General features: G+C 40.1%; 5 protein-coding genes across 8 annotated transcripts; 2 read left to right on the forward strand and 3 right to left on the reverse strand.

Annotated features, from left to right (window-relative positions):
* Positions 1-18: 18 nt before the first annotated feature.
* Positions 19-3361, forward strand: LOC134180467 (mitochondrial import inner membrane translocase subunit TIM50-like). Its single transcript, XM_062647619.1, has 10 exons — positions 19-266; positions 700-728; positions 796-808; positions 868-926; positions 1006-1122; positions 1187-1291; positions 1348-1449; positions 2298-2454; positions 2656-2888; positions 2947-3361. The coding sequence occupies exons 1-10, from the start codon at positions 20-22 to the stop codon at positions 3139-3141; spliced, it is 1257 nt and encodes a 418-aa protein (XP_062503603.1). The 5' UTR covers position 19; the 3' UTR covers positions 3142-3361.
* Positions 3362-3470: 109 nt separating this feature from the next.
* Positions 3471-6334, reverse strand: LOC134180465 (kelch-like protein 10). The gene is made up of 5 exons (XM_062647616.1): positions 5252-6334; positions 4837-4896; positions 4606-4722; positions 4364-4543; positions 3471-3794 (listed from the first exon to the last, which is right to left on the reverse strand). Exons 1-5 carry the CDS (start codon positions 6233-6235, stop codon positions 3579-3581), a joined length of 1557 nt encoding a protein of 518 aa, XP_062503600.1. The 5' UTR covers positions 6236-6334; the 3' UTR covers positions 3471-3578.
* A 203-nt stretch (positions 6335-6537) lies between these two features.
* On the reverse strand, positions 6538-9036 carry LOC134180466 (ADP-ribose glycohydrolase MACROD1-like). Of its 2 annotated transcripts, none has more exons than XM_062647618.1 (10): positions 8955-9036; positions 8790-8903; positions 8140-8212; positions 7977-8072; positions 7897-7917; positions 7738-7841; positions 7647-7677; positions 7509-7588; positions 7145-7457; positions 6538-7087 (listed from the first exon to the last, which is right to left on the reverse strand). In XM_062647618.1, exons 2-10 carry the CDS (start codon positions 8823-8825, stop codon positions 6780-6782), a joined length of 1062 nt encoding a protein of 353 aa, XP_062503602.1. In that variant the 5' UTR covers positions 8826-8903; positions 8955-9036; the 3' UTR covers positions 6538-6779. The 2 variants fall into 2 exon arrangements, with proteins under 2 accessions (XP_062503602.1, XP_062503601.1); XM_062647617.1 differs by having other exon boundaries at positions 8140-8286; positions 8955-9030.
* A 17-nt stretch (positions 9037-9053) lies between these two features.
* On the forward strand, positions 9054-11384 carry LOC134180468 (DNA repair protein RAD51 homolog 1). The gene is made up of 7 exons (XM_062647621.1): positions 9054-9267; positions 9905-10160; positions 10217-10308; positions 10383-10477; positions 10539-10652; positions 10786-10915; positions 10975-11384. The coding sequence occupies exons 1-7, from the start codon at positions 9196-9198 to the stop codon at positions 11218-11220; spliced, it is 1005 nt and encodes a 334-aa protein (XP_062503605.1). The 5' UTR covers positions 9054-9195; the 3' UTR covers positions 11221-11384.
* A 71-nt stretch (positions 11385-11455) lies between these two features.
* On the reverse strand, positions 11456-16500 carry LOC134179872 (polyadenylate-binding protein-interacting protein 1-like). Of its 3 annotated transcripts, XR_009969907.1 has the most exons (10): positions 15936-16500; positions 15249-15367; positions 14916-15024; positions 14672-14782; positions 14506-14606; positions 12853-13132; positions 12702-12798; positions 12435-12495; positions 11594-12204; positions 11522-11538 (listed from the first exon to the last, which is right to left on the reverse strand). XR_009969907.1 is itself a non-coding variant. In XM_062646879.1 (9 exons), the coding sequence occupies exons 1-9, from the start codon at positions 16476-16478 to the stop codon at positions 12132-12134; spliced, it is 1488 nt and encodes a 495-aa protein (XP_062502863.1). In that variant the 5' UTR covers positions 16479-16500; the 3' UTR covers positions 11456-12131. The 3 variants fall into 3 exon arrangements, 2 of the variants coding, with proteins under 2 accessions (XP_062502863.1, XP_062502862.1); XM_062646879.1 differs by having other exon boundaries at positions 11456-12204; positions 12859-13132; XM_062646878.1 differs by having other exon boundaries at positions 11456-12204.
* Between the last annotated feature and the right edge of the window lie 633 nt (positions 16501-17133).

A 17133-nucleotide genomic window follows, 5' to 3' on the forward strand; every position in this document is an offset into this window, starting at 1 on the left:
AGTCACGTGACCATCGAACATGGCTGTTCGTTTGTGTTGGTTTCGTTTCCATTCTGGACTGGAAAGGCTTGAATCAACGTGTATTGACAGAGATTATTTGAGGATAAACGGATTTTTATCGAGGTTCCTTCAGGGCATGCAACGCGTTCCACGTCGTTGTTACTATTATGTTCCTCCCAAGAAAAGGGCTGGTCCTGGCTTGAAAGGATGGATGGCAGTTGGTGGAATTTTTGTGGGTCTAACAGGATTTGGCATTGCAGTGATAGGTAAGGGGATCAAACTTTTAGACTGGAATTATTGTAAGGTACAATATAAAATATTAATTGAATTTATATAACTATTACATAATATAATGTAAAATGAAATCAAAGTGTGTGTGTGTGTGTGTGTGTGTGTGTGTGTGTGTGTGTGTGTGTGTGTGTGTGTGTGTGTGTGTGTGTGTGTGTGTGTGTGTGTGTGTGTGTGTGTGTGTGTGTGAATTAACAGAGTCAAAACAGCAGCAGATAGTAAATGGAAAGTTGTAAAGATTTAGCGAAATCACAATGTGATAGATATTATTATAGATGCCGTGTGTGAATTAATTATGAATGCTGTGTTGATTAATTTACTGATATGTTGTAAATTTGTGGTAGAGATTGACTTTTCTGTAAATGTCAAATAGTCAAGTATGCATTTTTATGTGATATGATCTTTTCGTAGGTAGACCTGAAACCGTGGAACAACATCAGGTTTGTTTACCTTTTTTCTATTGCTGTCGTAATCAATGATGAGTATCTTTATGTTCTCTTTGAGTAGAGATATGAATCTGGTAATGGTTTGAATGACACACTGATATCAATTAGTTGTAATGATATTGGCTTATATTAGAACATGTTGTCATGGCTTATCTTCTTCGGTCAAAAGATGCCATCCAGTCATACTACGATGTATGCATGTTTTCTCGTAATTCTCTGTCTGTTCCTCTGTTGTCCATCTTTCTGTTTGTTCACGATTGTTTGATTACAGACATTTGCTTTGCCATCGAGTACCGTGTTGTTGCCTAATCCTCTACCAGAACCTTACCAACCTCCGTATACTCTTGTCTTAGAGATGAGCGACGTCTTAGTGCATGCAGAGTATGAGGTTACAACCATTAGTCAGAGTTAACGGCTGCATGAATTGTACTCATGAATGCCTGTTTATGTAGTTGAAGTGTGGATGGAGATACAGGAAGCGTCCCGGTCTGACGGCATTTCTTAGAGAATTGGCACCATTTTATGAGATTATTATATTTACAACGGAAGCGGGATTTGTAAGGCGACTTTGCTGTGTTTGTGCTTGTTTAATATTTGGTGAATGCCTCGATAGAATGCACAGCCAGTTGTAGCTGCCATAGATCCTAATGGTGAAGCAATTTTCTATACATTGTTTCGAGATTCGACAACTTACTTGAAAGGCAAACACATCAAGGTCAGACAAGCTGTGATGTGACTAGGAATAAGAGTGACATGCAGACAGTGTAGGATGTATAGCTGTCATTATGGAAAGTATGTATATATACCATAGACTGACATCGAGACAAGCAGTTGCCAGTCAATGTATATTATGTGAACACACACACACACACACACACACACACACACACACACACACACACACACACACACACACACACACACACACACACACACACACACACACACACACACACACACACAAGTGGCAAATGGATAAGAAGCTGCCGTTAAACGGTAATGCCCTCCAGCCAGATGGCTGGGTTCCTGTGCACTAAGCAGGAGCTATGGGCCGTGCTAAGCAATCTCCTGGAGCCTGGCCAGGTGCTTGCAGGAGCACCGACTGCGATGCCAACTGTGGTGTGGGCACTCAAAGTCTCACCCGGACCCCAGTGGCTGATGGACTTTGTTGCAGTCGGAGGCCTTTGCCACCCCAGTCAAAGACCAGGTACTCATTTATACTCCTGAGTCGAAAGAGGCAATTGTGTGTAAGTTTCTTGCCCAATGAAATTATGCCATAGCTTGCCATCACTGTGACTTGAACCTGCAACCCTGCCGGTCCCGGATGTAATCACTCCATAAGATGACTCTCTAACCAACTGAGCTATCGCCTCACACACACACACACACACACACACACACACACACACACACACACACACACACACACACACACACACACACACACACACACACACACCAAATGAATGCAGATAAATGAGCAATAGATCTGATACTGAGTAGCTGCACTACAGTTTTGTCGAGTCTTGTTTCTGTTTGTTGATATCGAGGTGCTGTTTGTAGGACCTTAATAATCTAAATCGTGACTTAAAGCGAGTCATTGCACTTGATGTTGATCCTGCATCATGCGAACGCAACAAACAAAATGTTTTACTTCTGCAACGTTGGGAAGGAAACACTGCAGACAGAACACTAGTCGACCTTGTTGCATTCCTCAAAAGTGAGCAGGATTTGACTTATTATTGAACAAAACTACAAATAGCAACACTTTAATTTTAATTTTTTGGAAATTTTAATTTTAATAATGATAATAGTAAATGATAGTAAATTGATGGATTTACAGCATTTGAGCTCAACGAAGACGTAGAATGTCATATCAAGGTCTTTTATTCATGATCTGTTGTGAATGTTTACAATACAGCTATTGCTATGTCTGGAGTGGATGATGTTAGACCAGTTGTAGACTTTTATCGAAAACAAGATGATCCTCTTCTCACGTTCAAGCAAAATCAAGCACGATTAGCAGAGCAAGCTCTAAAGCAGCAACAATTGATGCAAGAGATCAAGTCGAATCCAGCGGGTGGAAGTAACTGGTCGTCATCTGGATTTATGGGAAAGCTGTTTGGGCGAGGACGTAATCAAATGCAGACCCAAGTACAAGATAATCACACATGTGACAGTTGGCTTTATCATTGTTAACTGCATTCTATAGACCGAATCACAAGCATCAGTATCGTCACCGGAGGTTAATACTTCTGCCGGTGCCTCTTCTGATCAAGCAAGGTCAGAGTCTGTGGTAAACAACAAGCTAGAGGCAGGACAGTCAGCTAGTGACATTACAAATGAAAATAATGGACATAATCCTCCGTCTGGAGGGAAATCACTTCTTGGTCGTTGGTTTGGTTAGACTAATACGTTGTGTACTAACAACAGGAGTTGTCAATATGTTGTTTTATTCAACTCTTGTTGCTGTAAATTGCATGTCTTATCATTGCAAGATTTCAGGTTCTAGTGAGAGAAGTCCTCCAATACACCTTATATGCACTTCGACAATTATTGTGCTTGCATGGTTACTCCGGTCCAACAGCACATCCAGTGCATTCTTACATTGATTTGTAGCCAGCAAGGTTATAAGTCTGTGTACAGTAAAGTATGTAAAACCTGATTTAAGTGTGTGTGTGTGTGTGTGCACGCGCGTGCGTGTGTTTAACCCTAATAAGCTAAGGGCTCATCTGATCAATGGGTCAAATAAAACACTTCTTCTACACATCTTGTACATCTGGTATACAAAGTTCTCAATTCTGCAATAAATATTGTCGATGTCCATGTCGTTGTTGCAAAATATCATCTCAATTGTTCACTTGTTTCTGGAGCCTCGTAACGTAGCATTGTATGGGATCCTGTAAGGTCAGAGTCGTAGTATGGTGCATCCAAGTTGTGCAGCTCAGCTAGCATGGGATCAAATCCTTTACAGATCAGCAAACTGAGTCTGTCGATCACCTCTTGGAAAGCCCGGCGAGCTTCTACATGGGTAGCACCAAGCAAACTCTGAGAATTCACCTACAAACACAACATTAAACAAAATGGTACAATTGGTCACAGGTTGTTTACTGGCAGGAACAAGTTGACTTATTTATTGTATTTTAATGCTCTGTTTGTTTCTCTGTGCTAAATAATGGTTGAACGTCTTTGAAAATGATTAGATATACAGTATTTATTTGCAGAGAATAGCAGATCATGCGACATGCTGGCGGATGAGATTCTGGCATCACACTGAAGTGGGGCTCAACAGTTTTGATTGACTTGTCGCTACATATACGACTACAACTTTCCAGTGTTAGTGGACTATCTGACCCCTTTCCTGCATTATGACCGGACTAGTAGAATGTTGTAGTAGAATTCTGTCCAGTTCAACTCATTCAATTGCAATCATTGCTATCTGTAGGTCTGCTCTACCTACAGTACCCTTAGAAATGAATAATCTACACACACACACACACACACACACACACACACACACACACACACACACACACACACACACACACACACCACACACACACCACACATGACCACCAACTGTAGAATTTCAAAAGGCTGGCACAAATAGGCAATCACAGTGTACCGACCTGTAGAATTCTCATTCCCACACGCAAGTTCACCTCTTGTGAGGCGGCTCCACCAGGTATTATCTGTGATATAAATATTCCTTCGTCACTTGGATCTGCTGGATTTCCAGCATAACCATTCACTCCACCACGAATACTCAAACCAAATCCCTGGCCTGGTTTTGCCAGAAGGTTTACTTCCTATAACAAAAACAATACATATATATGCTGAAATTAGTAAACAGCAGGTGCTTGGTGTTTACTTTGAGTCCAGGTGGTGGTGGCTCATGCCTTACAGTTAGGGTGAGTGCATCAGTTTGTTTGCTGAGAAGCTGAACTGCCTCATGATGAGTAGAATGTTGTATATCGACGCCATTCACCTGGCACAATATGCAACTAACATAAAGAGTGAATTGAAACTATTATTATTAAACTTGCATTGACAGCTCTAACAAGCAAATAGAATGCTATAGCAATAATAACAAATGACTTACAGCTAGAACTCGATCTCCAACTCGTAGAGATGAGTTCCACGCAGCTCCTGCAGGTATGATCTGCACATACAGACATCAGTGAGAATTTGGCAACACGATCACGGTTTATACTGCTCAGTATCAGAAATGAATTTTCACTGTAACCTGCCTGTCTCTGTCTGCCCATTCAACTGGTTGTGTGTGTGTGTGTGTGTGTGTGTGTGTGTGTGTGCGCGCGCGCACGTGTGTGTGTGTGTGTGTGTGTGTGTGTGTGTGTGTGTGTGTGTGTGTGTGCATAGACCTTGAGGGGCAAGCAAGAAACTAAATAGGACACAATTCTAACATGCATTTCAGCCAAAACGTCATCCCACCCTTCAAATGTATGAATGCCACACTCCAGATGACCAAAGTTATCAAGTGCATAATGTATCTTCACCTTCAGTACAAACAGTCCAGGTTTATCTCCAATGCGAAACACATGACTAGGCCGATCCACACCACCCATTACTCTAAAACCCAATGATCGCCCTCCTTTCGCCAAGGTAATATCTTCAATTGTCAGTGTTGGCCTTCTTCCACTCCAACATAAACTACCCATTCTTGTCATACGTGGCCCACCTTCCGTATCCTTCGACAAATTCTCCAAAGCATCAATTAATTGATCCAAACAGTTTGCATCTTCTTGTATCATCATTTCCCTTTCGACAACATTCATTAAAAAATCACCTCCTAACATATTGAGTTTTATGTGCTGCATGACCGTCCATAATTTTTCCTTTCTGCCATCCACATCGTGTTTGAACCAAGCAATGACAGGCTCATAAACTTCTTCCTCTCCCGTCACGCACAACTCGTCACTCGTTACAATATCAACCAGCTGGTCTGAGGTCAAATTGAGAAATTCCTCTCGTTTAGAAATGTCAGTAAAGTGTGTTTCTATCATCTTAAAAGCGGATCTAGTCAAATCGTGGCACCGATGAGCTCTCGCGAACGTCCACAAGCTCAGGCAGTTGTCCGCACACAAACGTGATTTGAGAAAGCGAAAGCAAGCGCCAAGTACACCATCGAATCGAAGCAAGTCTGCTGCATGAAACAGAGCATGAACGTTCTCTTCTGTAATGTGAACCTTCGACGTGTACGCGAACGTCAAGAGACTCTCGAACGCATCGGGATCGATATCGTCGAAACAGATGGGAAGCGTGTACTGACTCGCATCGTCGAGGAAGATGGAACTGAAGTACGAACTGCTCGACACGAGAACGAGCTTGTGAGCGTTGAAGAGACGTGGAGGCGACCACAAATCGGAACAACGAACAGACAGTGAGACGTCGCACAGCGTTCCGCTGCGTCGCAGTTTGTCCATGAAAAGGAACGACTTGTTCGCATGTTCGGGATCGTGATACGCTACCAGATCAACCATACTCGAAATCGAAAACTAAAGACCAATGATGTCAACAGTCAGCTACGTATTAGCTATACATCGCCTACCAGCCTGCACCTGCACGGTACTAACCTTCTACATCTGACCAATGAAATTAATATCAATGCGGTTGTCAGTGTCTTATTATGTACTTAATTAACAGTTAAATAATTTAATTGCGAGCATCCAGACTGTAAGTGACATCAGAGTTTTAAATGCAAACGCTGCTATTTTTATGTTTTACATGTTTTACATGCAAACACTGCTAGTACAGTTACAAAGTGGCATCAACGATAGACCAATTACTATCTAGTGGACTACATTTGTCTTTATTACAAAATGCACAGCTGGATAGCATACTGACCTTCTCCTTCTAAATGCGCAGTGTACACAACCTGTTGTGCACGTGCACGTCCAAGTAACAGAGTACAGTATGAATTCGTACTTAGAAAAGCTACCCTCCACCATCACGTGTCATATGCCTGTAGAGGTAATGCAAAGAGCAACTAAATGATATTGTGATAAGATATGCCAAATGCAGTTGTCAGTTTGTACAAGCTGTAGTTATCTCTTCTTGCTGTTCATGTTCATCAACTAAAGATTCGGTAGTTGCTTCTTCGCCAGTGTTCACATTTTCAGTTGGATTTTCTTCACCCGTCAAATGGTCGCCGCTAGCGGTTGTCACTGTTTCTTCATTTGCACCTGCAGTTTCAGTTTTCTGTTGTTCACTGCTGACTAACATATTAGTCTCGCCTTGAGGTGATCCCTCAACACAAACCGACTCCTTGCCATTTGATTGCTCTATGGCAGCAGGTGCAGAAACTGATCGCAGAAAATATTCTATCGGTTTCTCTGTAAAGCAAGAAACATGACCTAAACACACGTTGATCTTGTGATGTTGTGTTTTACCACTTTCTGCTTTGCTTTCTTTGGCAAGGTCTTGAGCATCTTGATGTCTTTCTGGACTATGAGTATCTGTGTTGTCATACTCATCTGTGTCATTATCATTAGATGTGACAGCAGCTGTGGAGCCTCTATCTTTTCTTTCTTTCTTTGACGGCAAAGATTCATCATCTGATAAAGTATCAGATTCTTGTGTATCAAGTTCACAACTACTATACGTTCGTGCAGCTTCTAAATCATCTGGAAAATAACTTGGCATCAGTTCTTCATATATTCTGACATCAATCGGAAGAAATGTGCAAAATATTATTTGATCCATCTACAGAAAGTAAAGAAAACAATTCGAACATAAAGTTGACATTGTTTCAACCTTGTTTGCATTCTCTGATTCATCTAGCCAACTCCTCACCGTACGTAAGGCCACATTTGCAGCATTTCGATTAGGATAGCCTGGACACGAGTGTAGTACGTCAACACATAACCATATCAAGTATTGCACTAAACCAACCATAAATTCCAGTAGAAATGCAACAAAAAGCCTGCACACATAAGACTGTAACCCAGTTGCTAGTTATCCAACTGTACAAACTGTCACTAACCAATGATCTGATTTTATGTTCAAGAGCAAGTGATAAACAAGTTTGGTAACAGTTGCCAAGCTTCGTCTCCTGCTCTCCAACAGGTCCAACAGCATGCAAGATATCTACAACAAGCCGATTAATACAATAATACTCTATATTATTTCCAAACTCACACACATTTCGCAGGTAGCCGATGCCCTCAACACAAAAAACAAAATTATTAAAAAGTTTTCTCTCATTCACTAAGTTGCATCTACCTGAAGTCACTTTAGCCGAACCAGTTGAACAGCCACCTAACGTTCTACATTCATCCAATAAACTGTTACCAGCAGCTCGGTGAATGCAGCCATCCACTAAGCATATCAGTCACCCTTAATGCCACCATACTCTAATACTCTAAAATACAATATCTAAACAGACCTCCTCCTCCTCCAAGAAGACTTCTGTTGGCAGCATTAACAATTCCATTGATCTCCAAATGAGTGATATCACCCTGCCATAAAGACACTTTACTGTTCAAGTCCTTGTTGACACTATACTGAGGTTTCCATTTAGAAACAAGACGCTCTGCAAGGAGAAACATGCAATTCATCATTTCATATTTTCACTTCCTGATCATTTGTGTCAATGGGTAATGCATGTCCTTGACACAACTAAGTTCGATATGAATAGCACGAAGTCAATCATATGCAAGAGATTTATGGATGAGAACTCTACCATTGCTTGGCACAGCTCTATGTATAAATCCACAGCCGTTTCGAAATGAGTACTAAATATTTGTCACACTCCCAGAGAACAACTACCAGTCATAATGACACACTATAGACTAGCAGCTAGATTTAAAAATAAATAAACAAATAGAGAAAACAAATAGAGACAAGGTCATCATCACTCCACTTCCTCTGATTGGCGAGCCCATTCCATAGATAGCATTTTCTAACATATTAACTAAACCTACAAGCATGCGCAAACATTACTGCATCTATAATTAATTAATTAAATCCATTAAACTATAGAGACATGTCCTGAAGTGACACTAATTGTGCATAATTATTAATACAGTACAGTACTCTCTCTCTTGTAGACCGCCCATGTGTCCACGTCATCAAGTGTTACGTAATGTTCACCACATCTGTAGACCTTCCGCTTCTCCTCCAAACTCAGAGACAACCAATATTGCCGATCTAAACGACAGTCAAATCACGACGCGTTGAAACAACGCCGCATGCCATTACCTTTGCGAAGCCCCTGCCCCAATGACAAAGACCGCCTAAATTTGCTCGCCATCTTCACGCATGTGTAGACGGTAAAGGTTTGCGCATGCGTACCCGATAGAAGCGCGGCAGACCTGAATGAGCTTGTTTGTCGTGCAGACGTGTTGATAGTCTTCAAAGGCTTGTGAAGCGAAAAATTGAACTTCACTTTCATTCGTCAGTCGATAGTCTCTATCGCTTGTTTTTTTTCTAACTTTTGACAATGGAAATGCAGACAGAAGAGTTGGCGTGTGATGAGGACAGCTTCGGGCCACTTGCGCTCTCAAAACTCGAGGTAAAACAGGTGTCTGTTGCTCTGAGTGTTATAGCCATTGTTGGCTTTACAAGATGAATGAATGTACTGCACGTCTAACAAAGAGAAAGATGGTGGCCAGCTCTATTGGGTAAATAATTTAGTCAAAGATATTTTCAAAATTTTTAGTGGAAGAACACTGTCGAGTTGTAAATATAAAATCTCTATATGATAAATAAATAAATAAACATAAACATAAATAAACATAAATAAATAAATAAACATAAACATAAATAGATAAATAAACATAAATAAATTGCTTTGTACTATGAAGTTATTAGAAATCACAAAAGGACAAATTATGGAAATATTGACTTTCATATTGTTGAGTGCATGGGTACCCTACAAGTTAATTAAGTTAATTAAATTTGGAAGTCCAACCTCATGCAATAGATCAGGAGACGCTCATGATCTGTCTACTTGTGAGCCTAATCATCCACTGATTTTTTGCTTGGAATTAAGTATGGCTACTCATCTAGTGTGTTTGAATTGGAACAACAGGTTTTAGAAATTATTGAATAGGTTGGTAGGATCAGAGAGATGTGGTTAACTAATTAATTAACAAGACTGAATTGCATTATACTGTATTGGCCCTGGAGTTAACTGGTTGGCCTTGTAGGGAAATGGAGTTTCAGCTAGTGATGTGAAGAAACTGGAAGAGGCGGGTTACTACACTGTTGAGGCTGTTGCTTATGCTCCAAAGAAGCAGTTGACGACCATTAAAGGAATCAGTGAAGCTAAGGCTGACAAGTTGTTGAGTGAGGCATTGAAGCTTGTTCCAATGGGATTCACAACAGCTACCGAGTTTCACCAGCGACGATCCGAGCTTGTACAGCTAACAACTGGGTCGAAGGAGCTTGACAAGCTGCTAGGATGTGAGCTAGAATAAAAGTTTGCATGTGTGTGTGTGTGTTTACTGTTCCTCCCTTAGCTGGCATCGAGACTGGATCTATAACAGAAATATTTGGAGAGTTTCGAACAGGAAAAACACAGCTTTGTCACACACTTGCAGTCACGTGTCAGGTTAGACAATTTGAAGAGATAATCCAGTGCATTTACAGCACACTGAAAAACTATTATCTTCCTTACACCAACAGCTTCCTATAGATCAGGGCGGAGGAGAAGGTAAAGCTTTGTATATAGACACCGAGGGAACATTCAGGCCTGAACGACTTCTTGCAGTGGCAGAAAGGTTACTTGATTGCAGATTTCCTGAGCTGCTTATAGCCATGAAGAGTTTCTGTGTGTGTAAGGTATGGGTTAAATGGTGGTGATGTACTTGACAATGTGGCATATGCTCGGGCATACAACTCAGATCACCAAACTCAGCTGCTATTGCAAGCATCAGCAATGATGGCAGAATCTCGGTATGGACATTGAAGTTAAAGTGGTCTAATACCTTGCGTCTGTCTGCCTTTGTGTAGTTTGTCTTTCAGTCTGTGTTGGTACTGTAGTGTACCCAAACAATGTGTATAACAAAAATATGCACTGTCATTGCAGCTATGCTTTGCTCATTGTCGACAGTGCTACTGCCCTCTACAGGACTGACTACTCTGGCCGTGGCGAGCTGTCTGCTCGGCAGATGCACATGGCACGGTTTCTGCGCACTCTTCTGCGACTAGCAGATGAGGCAAGTTGACGATCAACGATTTGTAGGTGCAATAGTGAACTTATGATTTTGATAATTAGTTTGGAGTGGCGGTGGTAATCACAAATCAAGTGGTTGCACAAGTTGACGGTGCTTCTATGTTTACGGCTGATCCCAAGAAACCAATTGGTGGCAATATCATGGCTCATGCATCCACCACTCGTCTGTACTTGAGGAAGGGACGTGGTGAAACTCGCATCTGCAAGATCTATGACTCTCCTTGCCTTCCCGAAGCAGAAGCAATGTTTGCAATCAATGCGGACGGTATTGGTGATGCCAAGGATTAGCAAACAGCACTCGTTTGCTTTACATAATATACGGTATATAGTTGCATAGAATCCATACCGATTACAATCCATTTATGTGGGAGGAAAATCATCACAACTCCCAGCATTTAATAGAGTTTGTTTGAAATAGAATGAAGGTGCCGATGGAAGTCAATGGTATAAAACGACTGAATTTTAATTGTGCTGATCCAGTGCATCAAACTCACTGATGTGACCACATACTAATGATTCTTGTTATCAACATCAATCGCTCTCGAATCAAACTACACTGTATAACAATCTTTTGCCAGTCACCATATTTTATTACACCATATTTTACTACACATTTTACAGTAAGTCTCTAACTGAAGTTCAGAGTATGCTAGGCTCCTACCTCATTACAATGAACTTTTGCATTTGTTATCTTGGTATTGGTAGTTACAGCACTGGCTGCCATCTATAACTATAAATCAATTCAGATATTAACATGTTATACAGTACATGTACAGCTCCAACTTGTTCTACAAGCTACTCAAGAATTTGTTGCTAATTAATTAGATGGTTTGTTCAAGGAAACTGGCAACTCAAGATGTCACTCGGACTTCAACATCCTCGCAAAAGCTTGCTGTACACTTTTGTGTTGTGAACACATACTGTGCAGCAACCTCAGCAGTCTGTGATACATACGACAACGCATGCTTCGAATTCAATTGGGCCAACAGAAACTAATACCACTCCTTCAAATATAACTGAGATGCACTAAATATATGTATTAGTATGTAACAGATTTCCAGTGATATACTTTCATAGAACAGTTTAGTTTGCAAATAACTTAGATATTAAGCAAATAACATTTTTGTACAACCAAGCAGCCCATATATGAGCCAACACAACAAAACACCTAACCAACAAAAGCTCAAGACAAACAGGCCTCATTTTTCCTGCTCTTGAAGAAACTGCTCAAACGCTGCCTCTACCTCATCAGACATTTCTTCCTCAGGACACCTAAACACAGTACACAAATTAGCTACCATGACATACAAACACATTCATCTACTGCTGTCAAAAGCGACCACTATGAACAACAGCTGAACATGCAGATTGCAAATTTGTTGTTTCAGTTTTAGAGACTTGGGGTCTCTCTGAAACATGTTGAAGACAAAAGTAACTTAGTACACTGTAGATACGTACGAAGAAGATGGGCAAGTCTTCTGTCATGCAACAATAAAAATTACCACATATCTGTCATCTCATATTCTGCTGGCATCATGAACTCACTCCATTCATCTGAGAATGCTAAAGGTTGCCAAACAGTACATACAATGAGTAACTCATAACATTAATTATAGTAATTAACTAATAACATTTAGTTACACGTGTTATAGTCTGTAGCTGTATATAATGCAAATCTATTCAATTATATAATAATTATCATTATTAAATAATGATAATAATAATTTTATCATATATAATGTTTAATGATAATAACGACAACTACATACAAGAATCAGTGCTGTATGCTAGTTCCTCTGGATAACCACCGTACCCCATCTCTGGATACGACTCATTATAGTAATACCTAGGATCAACTGTTGTGTCCTAACAAAACATACAAATCAAATAAACAGAAAATGAACTCTATAGCCTAATTACCAATACTTCTGCTGCAGCCATTGTTGGTAAGTGATAGTCTGCCACTGCTCCAGCTGTTGCTGACAAGAATGTGTCAGCCACTGGTAAAGTCCTTGATAATGAGTTTCTTTTGGGCACTGCTGCAGCTTGTCTGTATCCTGAGTCTCGTCCAGCTAGTGGTTGACGTGAACTAGATGCACTAAACTTTCTCTGTTGAACTGGGGAAGCAGCTGGCGATGTAATGTTTCCCCAATTGCAAGCTCTTAGTTTCAATGTACGCTTTCCTACTTCTTGCAGTTGTCTACCAACAAATAAAGGCACGTTCATAAAACTAAAAATATGTAGATCAGGAATTTGCTTATAATATTAATTTTTCATTACTCGCAGCTAGCAAACACCAATTTAGGTAGCATTATTCTAGGTTCCCAATACAAACAAAAAGTAGACAAAGACAAAAAATGTATAAATTGTGTTAATAAAATACATTAAAATACTGCATTTACTAAATGAAATTACTCTAAAATGTATATGGAAGTGCGCTAGCACTCCCTAAGTAGGGATGGCACTGGTAGTTAATATTAATCCCAATTTTCACTTTGGGATAGCATAGCTCTGACATGCTTCCATAAAATGCCACAATTTTTATACCATCTTGCATGACTACACAGAGGCCATGATCGTTGACTATCCCTTTAGTGCTAACACGTTCGGACAACGTTGGGACGTTTTTTACTGTAAAATTTGCCATGCTGTTTGCCACGCCTTTCTCTGCGTGTGACCTAGAGTCGCACGCATTTGCCAACTTGCCAGTTTCCTGGGATCTTCGAGAACATGATCTTCACAGAAAACTTGCACATGCGTGTAATAGAGACCGTTCTTTCTAACTTGTACGAGTCCTGCTTGTGTAGGACTGGAAGGCACACACCGATTACCATATCATAATCAAATTAGCTTGTGATATGAAAGTCAAAAAGAGGGAGGGGCTGGCTGTGGGAGACTATTACACTGCCTGGTACTAATGAAACTTTACTTCTGTATAGATCTAGAGTAGAAGCATTAACATAGCAGTCTAGGCAATTCTCAAATATACTATGAGTTGTAACAATATTTCTTTGTAATACATTATCTTGCCATCCCTGGCATTGCCTGGTACTAATGAAACTTTACTTCTGTATATAGTGTTAGTGTAGCAGCATTAACGTAGCAGTCTAAAAAATTAATTCTCAAATATACTATGAGTTGTAACAATGCATGTGGTTTAGATAAAAAGGACATGGACAAGAAAACAAAAATATTTATGTAAGAAATAAAAAACAAAGTAGGGATGGCTGCATACCTAAGCTACTTCACTCTGTTTGCTTTTATTTAAAGGTGACTGCTTGGATAGGAGTGAAGGAGGGATTTAATTGTGAGAGATTGGTTTCAGACGTAAAGTTCGACCCTATTTCTTCAAGCACTAGCTTAAAATACACAGCCATCCCTACTTTGTTTTATATTTATTACATAGATATTTTTGTATTCTTTACTATTTACATTGTTTGCCATTTTCTAAAATAAAACAAATAATAAAGTATACAATGCAATATACATTAGACAGAGAGACTGCTTACTAGGAACTGCACAGCTTCTAAATACACACATTCACTAGTTACAAATTATACATGTACACTGTACCTGTGAACTGGCTGTGTGTCAAGTGTGTTTTGCATGTCTACAACACATTTATCAACTCTCTCTTTCAACTTCTCATCAGAATCCATCAAATGTCCAGTCAACTAAATGCATACAAAACAGTTATTAATTAACCAGGAAATACGTAAACAAGCTACAATGAGAGCACCTTGAACAAAGACAAAGCTACAAATAATGCATCTGGTTGACCATTTTGCAAAAGGCATTCTATATTATCCATACAGCCTCGACCAACAACCCAATATGGTTGACCATCAGTCTAACACAATCAACAAGCAGTTTACTAAAACATGAATTGATGAAGGTGCATCATAGAGACCAAATTTAATAATAAGAAGAAGCAAAACCCAAAATAAAATAACAAGCAACAGTAGATATGCATCTTCTAAAACCTTCACTTGGTGATATACTTCACCCAAAAAGAGACAGAATCCAAACCATCGTGCTCGATCCTTTTCCTGGTTCTCCACTTTCAGGAAGTGTAAAAGTTCATCACGGCATCTACAAGCACAAACTATGACGATGACCATTGCTAAAATGTAAATATCATGTATGGGAGATAACAGCAAAGCTAGAGCACACACTTGTGCTTGTAGCTCTGTAGATGATCAAACCACTTATTATTGGCCACTCACTTACACAGCAACATGATGAACTTTCATGTTCTGCAGCCATTTGGCCAACATCTTGTATAAATAGAAAAATTATTTCAATTTTCAACTTACCTGTTCAGCAGTACTTTTCGAAATCGAATAACTGATCCCGGCTTCTTCACTTCCAGATGCTCATTGATATAATCACACATACGCACTCCAATATACCGAAAGGTTGGATTACAAACACCCTGACAAAATAAGTACAACTTAGTTATGGAAATTGCAGAGCAGCAAAAACACATCAACAACAACTACACACACTCACATACATTACATTATTGTACTACCTTCCTCTATAATGAAAAGCTAAAGCGGTGTTATAAAAACAAACAGACAGACAGACAGACAGACAGAGAGACAGAGAGACAGACAGAACAATTAGACTGTAACAGTGCTGATGTATGATAATATATGTATTGACATACATACATACATACATACATACATACATACATACATACGAACAAACAGACAGAGAGACAGACATACATACAGACATAAAGATGGACAGACATATAGACAGACAGACATATAGACAGACAGACAGATAGACAGACAGACAAACACACAGACAGACAGATAGACAGATAGACAAACACACAAACACACACACAGACAGACAGGCAGACGTTGACAAAGACACAATCAAGACAGTCATCAATAATGATTATCTCGATCTCCCATTGAATTAAGGCAAGACCCACTGCTCATCTCTTTCACTTACAACATACAACTCAGCTCATCTACATAAACAACCTCCTCAAACAAGCGCTCCATCACAACTTCCATTGTTCTTTCATCATCAACCCAAGCTTTAAGAGTCTTCACCAGAGATTCTATCACATCATCGAACGAGTCATTATATGAACCTAGAATACACACTGTCTCCTCTAAGTGCTGTAACATTCGTTTATCTCCCTCATTCACAGCGTGTCTGTCTTTCAGACGCTTCGTAGACGTAGAAATCTGCTCTAACGACAGACGACTCGGTCTTTGTTCGTTTGTGGCTGTAGACGTCGGGACTACAGGTAAACTTGCAAAGCGAGGAACAAACTCCTTCGCATTCACTGCTGACTCTGGAAAGGAACTCTGTGTCGATGAGCGTGCAGTTGGCGGAGTGGACGGTGTCTGAGCGCCCTTCACCGGCGGAGGGGGAACCGCGTCCTGAATTGCAGAACCATCGATTGTACAACTTTTAGGCGGTCGAGGGTTGTATTTCGGTATAGCACCACGACCTCTACCCCTTCCTTCTTTGTGTTCCCGTCCACGGCCAACGCTAGAGACGACATCTGCACACATCGCCAAAGTCACAACGCAACAGAACGTGATTGCTATTAACTAGATATATTAACCCATCAATTAATTAATTAATTTTGCGTCTCTTTACTGATGAATACGAACAGTAGAGATAGATTTATGTTGTGCAAGCATAAGTGAGTAATTAATAAATGTAGCTACACCGTACAGCAGTCTGCATGCTTGTGTCGATAACTCGTGGACATAACATGGTGGTCACCCAATAGTCTACGTATACGGCAAGTCATGCTACGGAAAAGCTGTCATAAATATGGTATGTCACGCGTACGGATCTAGAGTAGACTGTTTTTGCTAGAGATAGAAATTTACCTAAAATTAATTAACTAATAAGTTATCTAAATTTTGTAGCCTAGCTATGTACCCACTAGACTATGCAGATATTATAATAAAATGTGATGTTCTCGGTCACGTACGTTCTACACTAAAATCTAGGCTCTAAATAGCTATGCTAAGTATAGCCATAGTTGTACAGAGTACAAACTGGCAATGAGTGCTGTGCGTGTGTGCGTGCGTGTGTGTGTGTGTGTGTGTGTGTGTGTGTGTGTGTGTGTGTGTGTGTGTGTGTGTGTGTGTGTGTGTGTGTGTGTGTGTGTGTGTGTGTGTGTGTGTGTGTGTGTGTGTGTGTGTGTGTGTGTGT

The sequence above is a fragment of the Corticium candelabrum genome, chromosome 5 (assembly GCF_963422355.1).
Source record: "Corticium candelabrum chromosome 5, ooCorCand1.1, whole genome shotgun sequence".
NCBI lineage: Eukaryota > Metazoa > Porifera > Homoscleromorpha > Homosclerophorida > Plakinidae > Corticium > Corticium candelabrum.

Excerpts from the sequence above, each read along its gene's own strand:
- LOC134180467 (XM_062647619.1), top strand. The coding sequence starts at position 20 with ATGGCTGTTCGTTTGTGTTGGTTTCGTTTCCATTCTGGACTGGAAAGG. Across the intron at positions 267-699 it reads ATTTGGCATTGCAGTGATAG|GTAGACCTGAAACCGTGGAA; the intron begins GTAAGGGGATCA and ends ATCTTTTCGTAG. Across the intron at positions 927-1,005 it reads CCATCCAGTCATACTACGAT|ACATTTGCTTTGCCATCGAG; the intron begins GTATGCATGTTT and ends GTTTGATTACAG.
- LOC134180465 (XM_062647616.1), bottom strand. The coding sequence starts at position 6,235 with ATGGTTGATCTGGTAGCGTATCACGATCCCGAACATGCGAACAAGTCG. Across the intron at positions 4,897-5,251 it reads CTGGACTGTTTGTACTGAAG|ATCATACCTGCAGGAGCTGC; the intron begins GTGAAGATACAT and ends CTGTATGTGCAG. Across the intron at positions 3,795-4,363 it reads TGGGAATGAGAATTCTACAG|GTGAATTCTCAGAGTTTGCT; the intron begins GTCGGTACACTG and ends TTGTGTTTGTAG.
- LOC134180466 (XM_062647617.1), bottom strand. The coding sequence starts at position 9,006 with ATGGCGAGCAAATTTAGGCGGTCTTTGTCATTGGGGCAGGGGCTTCGC. Across the intron at positions 7,678-7,737 it reads AACATAAAATCAGATCATTG|GCTTTTTGTTGCATTTCTAC; the intron begins GTTAGTGACAGT and ends TTATGTGTGCAG. Across the intron at positions 7,589-7,646 it reads CATTTCTACTGGAATTTATG|GCTATCCTAATCGAAATGCT; the intron begins GTTGGTTTAGTG and ends ACTCGTGTCCAG.
- LOC134180468 (XM_062647621.1), top strand. The coding sequence starts at position 9,196 with ATGGAAATGCAGACAGAAGAGTTGGCGTGTGATGAGGACAGCTTCGGG. Across the intron at positions 10,309-10,382 it reads CACTTGCAGTCACGTGTCAG|CTTCCTATAGATCAGGGCGG; the intron begins GTTAGACAATTT and ends TTACACCAACAG. Across the intron at positions 10,478-10,538 it reads CTTCTTGCAGTGGCAGAAAG|GTATGGGTTAAATGGTGGTG; the intron begins GTTACTTGATTG and ends TGTGTGTGTAAG.
- LOC134179872 (XM_062646878.1), bottom strand. The coding sequence starts at position 16,478 with ATGTGTGCAGATGTCGTCTCTAGCGTTGGCCGTGGACGGGAACACAAA. Across the intron at positions 14,783-14,915 it reads AAGTATATCACCAAGTGAAG|ACTGATGGTCAACCATATTG; the intron begins GTTTTAGAAGAT and ends TGATTGTGTTAG. Across the intron at positions 12,799-12,852 it reads TGGCTGCAGCAGAAGTATTG|GACACAACAGTTGATCCTAG; the intron begins GTAATTAGGCTA and ends ATGTTTTGTTAG.